At 59.0% G+C, this 10,551-nt stretch overlaps 1 protein-coding gene across 1 annotated transcript in view; it reads left to right on the top strand.

Moving 5' to 3' along the window:
• LOC125612327 (ATP-binding cassette sub-family C member 6-like) overlaps positions 1-4,494 on the top strand; it is an 8,682-nt gene extending 4,188 nt beyond the window's left edge. The window contains exons 5-8 of the mRNA XM_048789554.1: positions 80-206; positions 329-568; positions 1,969-2,136; positions 4,036-4,494. Coding sequence (XP_048645511.1) covers positions 80-206; positions 329-568; positions 1,969-2,136; positions 4,036-4,059 — 559 coding nt within the window. The 3' untranslated portion in view covers positions 4,060-4,494. The remainder of the gene's footprint in view (positions 1-79; positions 207-328; positions 569-1,968; positions 2,137-4,035) is intronic.
• Positions 4,495-10,551: the final 6,057 nt, after the last annotated feature.

Raw genomic sequence — 10,551 nt, 5'->3', positions numbered from 1 at the left:
GGCGGGAGAGGCGCGGTGTCGGGGGCCACTCATCCTGCACAGACCCGGAGAACTGCATGCTGTCTCTCCTCGTGGCCAGGATCAGCCTCACCGTGCCCCAGGGGTGTCTCCTGGCTGTCGTGGGTCCCGTGGGGTCAGGGAAGTCCTCCTTGCTGTCCGCCCTCCTCGGGGAGCTGTCAACGGTGGAGGGGTCCGTGAGCATCAAGGTGAGGCCGCCCCGGCTGCTAAGACGCCCATCCTGAGCCCCCCCCCGTGCCCACCGTCCTCCCGTGCCCCCGCTCCCAGCCGAGCTGATTGGCATCGGCTCTGCGTCCCCCCTCCCCCTCAGGGCCGGCTGCCCCCCCCCCCCAAAGGGCTCCCACCTCGGTCACCCAAACTGGCTGTGTCGCAGGGCCCTGTGGCGTACGTGCCCCAGGAGGCCTGGGTCCAGAACAGCTCCGTGGTGGAGAACGTGTGCTTCAGGCAGCCGCTGGACCTGCCCTGGCTGGACACGGTGCTGGAGGCCTGCGCCCTGCAGCCGGACGTGGACAGCTTCCCGGCGGGCGTCCACACCCGCATCGGAGAGCAGGTGGGGCCCGCCTTCTTGGCACAGGGACATCGGGGGAGGGACCTCGGCCGCCCTGGCCTGTGGGCAAAGTGCTGAGGGGCAGAGGGCACAGGAAGCGGGCGGTCAAGGGTGCAGTGGGTGCTCGCGGTCATTAACGAATCCGTGACTGGAAACAGGCCAGGGAGAGGCCGAGGCCATGGCGGGGGTCAGTGGGTTAGTGGCCGGGGCTTTTGGACAACTAGATCAGACACCGGGTCAGGGACCCCTCGGAAGTCAAATTCCAGGGCCGGGGCGAGCGGGGGACTGTGGACGGCGGATCCCCGTCATGTACAACCAGAGTGCTCCAAAACAATACGGGACACTCCAAGTCCAGGGGCGGAGGGGAGCTGCCCAGGGAGGCCAAGGAGAGGAGGGCCAGGCCCGAGAGTGGCCAGAGGGAGGCCCCTGGAAGGGAGACCCGCAAGTGCTTCAAACAGGAGGGGGCACGTCTGTCCAGCTGTGTCACATCCTGGGCCGAATGTCTGGTGGCCTAGAGCCTCCTCCTCCTGTACCCCGCACCCAGACCCATGTGCCGTGGCTCCGTCCACCACCAGCCCTTCCCTGCCTGCTGCAGGAGCCCCCCGATGGCCCCTTTGACCAGGCCCGCCACAGCAGCTAGACCACTCCTGGCTCCGCACAGAACCCACCTGGCCCCCCGTTTCCCTCAAGGCAAAGCCCAAGTCCCGACCGTCCCTGACAAGGCCTCTTGCCATCTGTCCCCACCTGTCTCTCTGCCCATCTCCCCTCATACCCACCCCCTTTCCTGCTTCTGTCCAGTCGAGGGGTCTCTGCGATGTTTCCTGAACACCCGAGGCACTCTCCCACCTCAGGGCCTTTGCACCTGCCTCCCTTTGCGGGGAAGCTCTCCCCCTGGGGCCACGGGGGGCTCATCCCTCTGCTGAACAGCGGTGTGCGCATCCCAGCTTTCATTCCACGCTCCCCACACGCCATGCAGGTCCCTTGTCTGGGCTTTGGATTCTCTCTGTCCCTCACCCCACCCTTGTTACAATGAAAGGCCAGGAGAGCAGGGCCTTGTCCCTGGCTGAGTCCTCAGGCCCTAGACCATAGCTGGCCATAGAGCAGCCGCGTGGTAGATGTTGGCTGAATGGAAAGAAATAAGAACCGGAAGCCGTTGCTGGATGTGGCATCAGGGACATGCCGGGCATCATCAACAAAGGTGGTGACGTGGAGGAAGCCGGCTGAGTGGAGCCGTGAGCCAGGCAGAGACAAGCAGCGAGTGTAGATGGATCCAGCAGTAGGCTGGGAAAGGCCACCCTGAGGACCCGGGGGTTGCGCCCTACCCTGGCCAACCCGCACCGTCCACGCGTCCCAGCACCGCCCAGCAGGTGCAGACTTGGGTCCCTGTTCCTCTCTGGCCACAGGGCATGAATCTCTCTGGGGGCCAGAAGCAGCAGCTGAGCCTGGCCCGGGCCGTGTACAGAAAGGCTGCCGTGTACCTGCTGGACGACCCCCTGGCAGCCCTGGATGCCCATGTCGGCCAGCACGTCTTCACCCAGGTCATCGGGCCTGGCGGGCTTCTCCAGGGGACAGTGAGTTTGGGAACACATGTCAGAATCAACAGGGCAAGAGCAGAAGCCCTTAGAATTCAGTCCTAACCCAGATCTGTCTACCACCCGCTCCTTGGGTCTAATTTTCCTCTTTGTATTGGTCAGCTTTTGTTGTGACAGTGCTACGTAACAAAGAATCCCCCCCCCCATCTCAGTGGTTTATGACAGCACTCTTTTATTAGTGCATTTTAATTATACAGAATAACAGGCTTCATTGCAAGATATTTGTAGGTGCAAACAGCATACTTTAAACATATCCATCCCCCATTACCATCCCTCCTCCTCCTCCTGGTCCCCTTCTTCTCCTCTGATGGTCTCCTTCCTACTTTCATCTCTCCCACGCCCCCAGAATCCACTTAATACTTGTCTTCCTGTCTGGCTTATTTTTCACTGAACACGACGATCTCTAGTTCCATTCATTTTCCTGCAAATGACAGGATTTCATTCTTCTTTATGACTTGAATATCACTCCACTGTGTGTACAAACCACATTTTCTTTATCCGTTCATCTGTTGATGGGCCCCTAGGCTATTTCATCACTTGGCTACTGTGTCTCACTTTATTTTTTATTTTTTATTTTTATTTTATTTTTTTTTTTTTTTAAAGAGAGAGTGAGAGACAGAGAGAAGAGAGAATTTTTTAATATTTATTTTTTAGTTCTTGGCGGACACAACATCTTTGTATGTGGTGCTGAGGATCGAACCCGGGCCGCACGCATGCCAGGCGAGCGTGCTACCGCTTGAGCCACATCCCCAGCCCTCATCGTATGCTTTTTAAAAGTACTCTATCATGCTTATTGATTTCAGAGGTTGAGCCATCCTTGAATTCCTGGAATGGAACCAAATTTGATCATGGCATCTGATCTTTTCAATGTGCTGTTGGATTTGGTTGCAGGTTTTTATTGAGAATTTTGCATCTAGGTTCATCAAGGATGATGGTCTAGGATTTTATTTTTTTGTTGTGTCCTTACCTGGTGTGGTTATCAGGGTGATGGCTGGCTTTCTAGAATGGGTTTGGAAGTGCTCTCCTCCTTTCCTATTTCATGGAATAGTTTGAGGAGCTTTGCTGTCAATTCTTTAAAGATCTAGTAAAACTCAACAGTGAGTCCGTCTGTGGCTGGGCTTTTCCTTGTTGGAGACTTCCCATTAGGGCTTTAATCTTATTGTTATTGATCTCTTTAGGGTTTTTTAAATATTCTCTTGATTCAGTCTTAGTAGGTTGTGTGTCTAGAAATTCATCAAGTTTTTGTGCAGATTTCCCAATCTATCGGAAATATAAGTTCTCAAACTACAACCTGGTGATCCTTTGGGTTTGGTGATATCTTGTGATACTCCCTTGACATCTCTGATTCTCTCTCTGTCAGTTTGGTTAAGGGTTTATCAACCTTCCTTATCTCTTCAAAGAACCAAGTCATTGTTCCGTTGATCATTTGTATTGCTCTCTTTTTAAATATTTTTTTAGTTATACCTGGACACAATATCTTTATTTTCTTTATTCATTTTTCCGTGGTGCTGAGCATCCCACGTGCGAGGCAAGCGCTCTGCCCCTGAGCCCAGCCCCCGCCCCTGTATTGCACTTTTAAGCCTCTGTGTGGTCAGTTCCAGCTCTGACCCTTGTTATTTTTACTGGTTTTACGCTGGGTCTGTTCTTGGTTTTCGAAGACCTTGAACCCCGCCACAGGGTTGTTTATTGGAGGTCTCTCTGATTTTTTAGAGCAGGCGCTCGGAGCTGTGACCTTCCCCTGACACCTGCCCTCTCTGTGTCCTTCAGGTTCTGAGATGTCGCGTTTCCGTTTGATCCTAGGAATTTTTTAACTCCCCTCTGATTTCGCCCATGGCCCACTGGTCCTTCAAAAGTGCGTCGTTGTTCAATCTTTTGCAGTTGACTCGCGGTTCCCTTCCGTGACGAACTGATCAGATACCTGAGCGTATTTAAAGTTGGGGGTGTCGTTGGGACTTGCTTTGGGGCTTGAGACACGCTCGGTTTGGAGAAGGATCTGTGAGCTGCTGAGCCCAGCGGCCCTCAGTGTGGGCATCTCTGGTTAAACTACTCGAGATCTCGCGGCGTCGCGATGGCGCAGAAGTGACAGGCATCCCGTAGAAAGCCGCACTTTGAATTCTGGTCGGGGCACTGCTGCCTGGCTTGTGATGTGTGATCCAGCCCTTTCTGGTGACACTGGGCAGCGGTGGGCCGTCACCGCTCCTGGCCAGCCAGCCATCAGCCTTGGGGAAGCCAAGGCTCCACCGTGGACCTCCCTGCTGAGCAACGTCACTTAGGGTATTCTCAGCACATGATGGTCTCCTGGGGATCCCCACCTGGTTGCTATGGCAACTCCCCATGGTAAGCTGAGCACCTCCCCACTGTGCCCGGTCCTGGGCCAGTTTCCAATGAGCCCAGTGTCCCCAGATGGCGGGAGGCCCCTCCGCGTCTCTCCTTGGATGTCTCCCAGAGAGAGGGCAGGACAGGAGAAGGGCGTGCGCCCCGCTGTGAGCCTGGGGGTGCCCCCCCTCCCGCTTGGACTTCCAAAGACTGGCCGAGCCCAGGAGTGTGACCCCCCCTTCCCTGCCCAGACGCGGATCCTCGTGACCCACACGCACCACGTGCTGCCCCAGGCCGACTGCATCGTGGTGCTGGCCGAGGGGGCCATTGCGGAGATGGGCACCTACCAGGAGCTTCTGCGGAGGAAGGGGGCCCTGGTGGCCCTCCTGGAGGCAGCCAGACCGCGAGCAGGCGGAGCCCAAGGAGGTAGAGCTGGGCTTTGGGGACTCCGTCCCGGTTCCTGCCACCCCAGGGAGGGCTCCGAGGGTCCCGCTGGCGCCTAGTAGGTGTGGGCCCAGGCCTGGAAGCAGATGGCTCTGCAGGGGGTCACCTCTGCCCCAGGCAGAGCCCGAGGCTGCACCTGGCACCTCCGTCATCATGGGCCACCTCGCCCCTTTCTCATAACGGCCCCGCCAGGCACGTGCGGTCCCCGCTGCCATCTCACAGAGGAGGACACGGAGGCAGAGAGCTTTATGCCATTCGCTCAAGGCCACAGAGGAGAACTGGGGCGTGTTCAGACCCGAGGGTCCATGCTCAGAGCTGCCTCACGGGCCGAGCGAGGTCTGAGGTGCCCTGGCTCCAGACGCACCAGAGAACCCCGAGCCCGCTGGCCAGCAGTGAGGTCCCCAGGCAAAGCCAGCCCTGCCAGGCCACCCCCAAGTGCCAAGCAGCAGCTGGTGACAGCTCGCTGAAGTCAGCTCCGAGGAGGAGCACAGTGCCCCTCTGAAGCTGGCAAAGCCTCCGTTTCTCAGAGGAGGACGCTGAGTCCAGGAGTTGAGGACCTGGTCCAAGGTGACTCCCACGGCTTATCCGTGGCAGGGCTGGGACGTGAGCCCAGGTGACGGGACTCCTAGGAATAAGCTTTTAACCACAAAGTGCTACGTGCCCTCCCTGGGCACCTGTCTGGTGACAGCTGCTCAGCACAGGCCCGCCCTCCTCAGAACCCTGTTGGTACACAGTGTCACCGCCCAGGAGCTTCAAGATAGAATCTGCCCATTTGTATCAGTCTGTTTCTGCCGGGTCAGTGCTGTGTGACAAACAGGCCCCAAATCCCAGCAGCCTGCTTTGGTTACTGGCCCCTCCTGGAGAGCGGGGGAGAGGTCCTTCCTGGGGAGGTGGCACCTGAGGTTGGGCTCAAGTTGTTCAGAAAAGGACATTCCAGGTACAAGGAACTGCTTGAGCAAAGGCACTGGGGAAACCGGAGGCCACTTGACCTGCTCAGTGCTGTTCCTCCAACCCCAGGGCTCGGCAGGTGCTCAGGGAACATTGAGGAATGAAAGGGTCCTGGGTGAACCCGGAGGGGTGCAGAGAGAGCACGCCCCCACGGCAGCAGGAGCCAGATCAGGGGGACAGGTGCTCAGAGGTCAAGGTCACATTGCACCGAGTGTCAAAGCTGGCATAAGGACCCTGTGGGGGACCCCACTGTGTGACAGAACTCCCTTGACCTTGTAGGAACGGAACCTGTGGCCAGTGCTGGTGACCCTGGTGGCTCCCCTGGAGGCAGGAGACCTGAGCACGGACCAGAGGGGTGAGTCCACTGTGGTGCTGGGTCCGGGAGGACCAGGCTGAGCGTGAAGCAGGGACCACTTGTGACCACAGCGTCTCGGGCGGGAGTGCCCACAGAGCCCCCAGCTGCTCGGGAGGACGATGCACCCAGAACTCCGTCAGTCCACTGGCCAAAATGATGAAGTCCCCAGAAGGCCAGTTCACAGGGTGGACAATCTGCCCGCTGACGTGATGAGACCGTAAAGTGGGCCAGGGATTTCGTTGGAGCAGTCTGCCGGCCAGAGCGGGCAGCCCGCCTTCCAAGACAGAGGCCCACACGGCCTGGCCGGCCCCAGCCGTCGCACCGACAGGCAAAGGCTCAGGTCAGCCAGGAGGCGTCGCTGGGCGCTGGCTGGTGACGAGACACGAGCAGTCACCAGGAGGAGGCTCTGCTCCCAGCCCCTCCAGCCAGGGCCCAGTGGGACTCACCCCAGGGCCGTGAGCAGAGGACCTGATGGTGCCCTTCTTAGGAGGGTGGTCTTGCCAAACAGAGCACAAGACGCTGGGCGCCAGGCACCTGGACTTCAGTGTCAGTTGTTGGGGGGACATGCAGGGGGCCTTGAGGGTTTTTGGTCCTTGGGGGTATGAGACTGGGCACAGGACCCCCTCTCCACCCACCGAGCCACCCTGGGAGGTCCCCTGAGTGAGATAACAAGCAATCCCGCCCAAGAGTCCACAGCAAGATCCCGTAGGTAGGTGGATAGGTAGGTGGGTGGGTGGGGAGACATGGTGGATGGATGGATGGATCAATGGATGACTCCCCAAAATGGATGGTAACAGGTGGGTACATGGATGAGACATGACAGACGTTATCTCTGTTGTGTAGCTGGAGAAACCGAGGCACAGAGTGGCTAAGTCAGCCCCTTGTCCTCACATGAACATTCAAGAAGGCTTAGCTGGGCACAGAGGCACACACCTGTGATCCCTGCTATTGGGAGGCTGAGGCAGGAGGATTGCAAGTTTGAGGCCAGCCTCAGCCACTTAGTGAGACTGTCCCAAAATAAAAGGGGCTGAGGGTGCAGCTCAGTGGTAGAGCGTCCCTGGGTCCTATCAAGAAAGAAAGAAAGAGACAAAGAAGGAAAGAGAGAGAAAATAAAAGAAAAAAATTCTTTATCGTCTGAATTGTGCAGTGCGGCCTTCTGCCAGGCTGGACCGACAAGTCTTAGAGTCAACAGAAGAAGCAAAACAATTGCAGCAAATCTTAGGCAAAAATGAAAACAAGGTCCACTCTGGAGGGCGGGCTTGGTGACTTGGGGACCTAGATGGCATTTAGCATGGCCCACAGTGGGTGAAGGGGGCAGCTGGGAGCCAGCCCCAGGGCTCGGTGGCGACCCACGTGCTGGGCTGGGCAGCCCCACCACGGGACAGTGGCTGACACGTCCTCCTTCCTGCTAAATGACAGGTCCGTCAGGTCGACCCCTGGAGGGGACGCCACCACTTCCGAAGGCCAGATGGCAGTTCTCCAAGACGACCCTGAGAGGGCAGGGTGGCCGGCAGCTGAGGACAGCATGCCGAAAGGCCGGGTAACCACCAGTGGCTGCCTCTCCCAGGCCCGGGTCCCCACAGATGAGCACAGGGCAGGGGATGGGGGGCGGGGAGGACACTGACCTTTATCGAGCACCTGCTAAGTCCAAGTGAGATTCCAGACCCTCGTGACTCTCCGTCCTCTCAGCCGCCCTGAGAAGTGACAGGTCCACTTCAGAGACGGAGAAACTGAGGTCTGAGAGAGTGAAGGGCTTGTCCATCTGGCCAAGCCGGGACTGAAATCTAGGGCAGCCCAGATCCAAAGCTCTGGCTGTTCCTCCCTTCCGGGCCTCTCTGCCTGTCCACCTCGTCATCTACCCACATGCACCCTGTGCCCACTCCATTCGTCCCCCACCCTCTGTCACCCCATCCTGCCCTCTGAACACCCAGCCATACGTCTGTCTGTCCACCTGTCCCTCCATCCATCCATCTGCCCACCCGCCCATTCACTCCTTCTTCGTCCATTTGCTTATCCACCCGGGGCAGGGTCTCTGCCATGGAGGAGGGACACGCTCTGTCCTCAGTGTCCTCATCTGGAGTGAGCAGAGAGACGTGCCTGTCCCCAAGGAGGTGTTCAAGGAAATCCTCCCAACCAGAAGTCGCCCAGCTGGTCACCTCTGAGCTTCCCGAGGGCCCCTGGGGTCCACAGCAGAAGGGGGTCCCCAGGCCTGCAGGAGGGCGGCCTCCTGGGGAGCACTGAGGTCTGCCGTCCTCCGCCTGCCTGACCCCCCTCGGCCTCGTGTGCTGCAGGTGAAGGCCGCCATGTACCTGACCTACCTGCGGGCCATGGGCACCCCGCTCTGCGCCTACGCGCTCTTCCTCTTCCTGTGCCAGCAGACGGCCTCCTTCTGCCAGGGCTACTGGCTGAGCCTGTGGGCGGACGACCCCATCAAGGCCGGGCGGCAGGAGCACACGGCCCTGCGGGGCGGGGTCTTCGCGCTTCTCGGCTGCCTCCAAGGTACCCCTCGCCCGCGTCCCCCATTCCTCCCCCTCCTGCTCTGTGACGTGGGGCTCCCTGTCCCCCCCCCGTGTAGCATGTCCCAGGACCAAGAAAGACCTGTGTCCCTAAGACGGGGCTGGAGTCCTGGGGGCGGTTGGCAGGACACAGCCAACCTTCTCTGGAATCCTCAGACTTTCTCCCAGCCGCTCCTCACATGCAGAGGGCAGCTCTGTCCCCTCCCAAGCCAGACTCCTCCTAACAGACACGCCAGGGCCACTGTCACCTCCCATCTTCCCCTTTCTTCAAATATTGAAATCCTGCCAGGTGCAGGTGCACACCTGTAATCCCAGCCACTCGGGAGGCTAAGGCAGGAGGACTGCAAGTTTGAGGCCAGCCTCAGCAACTTAGCGAGGCCCTAATCAACTTAGCGAGACCCTGTCTCAAGATAAAAACTAAAATGAGTCGGGGGTGTGGCTCGGTGGCTAAGCACCCCTGGGCTCAATCCCTGTCCCCAAAATCAATTAGTTAAAATGAAGTATCTACTCCAACGACTGCAGGTTCACACGCAGTTGTAAGAAATAACGGGGACAGACCCTCGCACCCTCTGCCTGACTTATCCTGTGGTGACGTGTTGCGGAATGACAGCTTGTCCCAGCAGGGAGGTTGGCCTGGGCAGTGCACTGACCGTATTCAGAGGTGCCCAGGTTCACCTGTACACGTGGACGTGTTCACTAGGATGCAATTTTATCATTGGTGTAGCCACCGCCACACTCAAGGGCAGGACCAACCACAGCCACCGGGTCCCCTGGGTGGCCCTTATTCGCACCCCCACCCCCGCCATCAAATGGATGTCAGATCTGAAAGCGTGAGGCCCTTCTGGTCCCAAGAACTCAGGGACCTACCTGCTCACCGGAGCTGGGTGTGGCGTGCACTGCTCAAGGCAAATGTCAGCCCCGAGGGATCAGAGAGGGAGTCGTCAGCCCAGCCCTGGGACTGATGCAAAGCCCCATTCGGGGGACACGTTCCCCTCTGAAAATCTTTTACATCCGCCCGTTGTTTGATCAGGAGGTGACAGGAGCCTCCCAGCCCCGTGGGCACCCCGTCCCAGGTGCCGTCCCCCGGCTGAGCTCTCCCTACGTGGCCCCCGCCAGTTATCTCCCGAGGGCTGCTGGGAAACCCGTTGGTACCAGGGCGGGAACTCGGTGCCCTCGGGACAGCAGGGACGGGTGTCAGCGGGGTTGGCACCTTGAGAGCCTCTGAGGGAGGACCCAGCCCACCAAAGCCCCTGACCTGGCCTCTGGTGGCTGCCACATCCCCGCCTGGTGGACGTGTCCCTCCGGTGGCCACCTCTGTCTTCACATCATCTTCTTGCCCGTGTCCACTGTCCCCTTTTAAGGACACCAGACATTCCGTGGGCCCCGTCCCAAGTCCAGGATGGTCTTTAATCACATGTGCCAAGGTCCTCTTTCCGAATCAGACTCTCTCTGAAGTTCTGGGTCGGCAGGAATCTGGGGGGATGCTATTCGACCCCCTGGAAGAGGGGTTCATCAAGGCCGGGTCACAAGGCCTCGCGCTGCCTTCTCTCCCTCCAGCCATTGGGCTGTTGGCCTCCACGGCCGCCGTGGTCCTGGGCGGCGTCCGGGCGTCCCGCCTGCTCTTCCGGGGGCTCCTGTGGGACGTGGCCCGGTCACCCATCGGCTTCTTTGAGCGGACGCCCGTCGGGAACCTGCTGAACCGCTTCTCCAAGGAGACGGACACCGTGGACGTGGACATCCCCGACAAGGCCCGGTCCCTGCTGATCTCTGCCTTCGGACTCCTGGAGGCGGGCCTGGCCCTCCTCTCCTTGGCCT

This window comes from Marmota marmota, unplaced genomic scaffold (genome assembly GCF_001458135.2).
Source record: "Marmota marmota marmota unplaced genomic scaffold, marMar, whole genome shotgun sequence".
NCBI lineage: Eukaryota > Metazoa > Chordata > Mammalia > Rodentia > Sciuridae > Marmota > Marmota marmota.
This window is presented reverse-complemented; position numbering and strand designations above follow the sequence as displayed.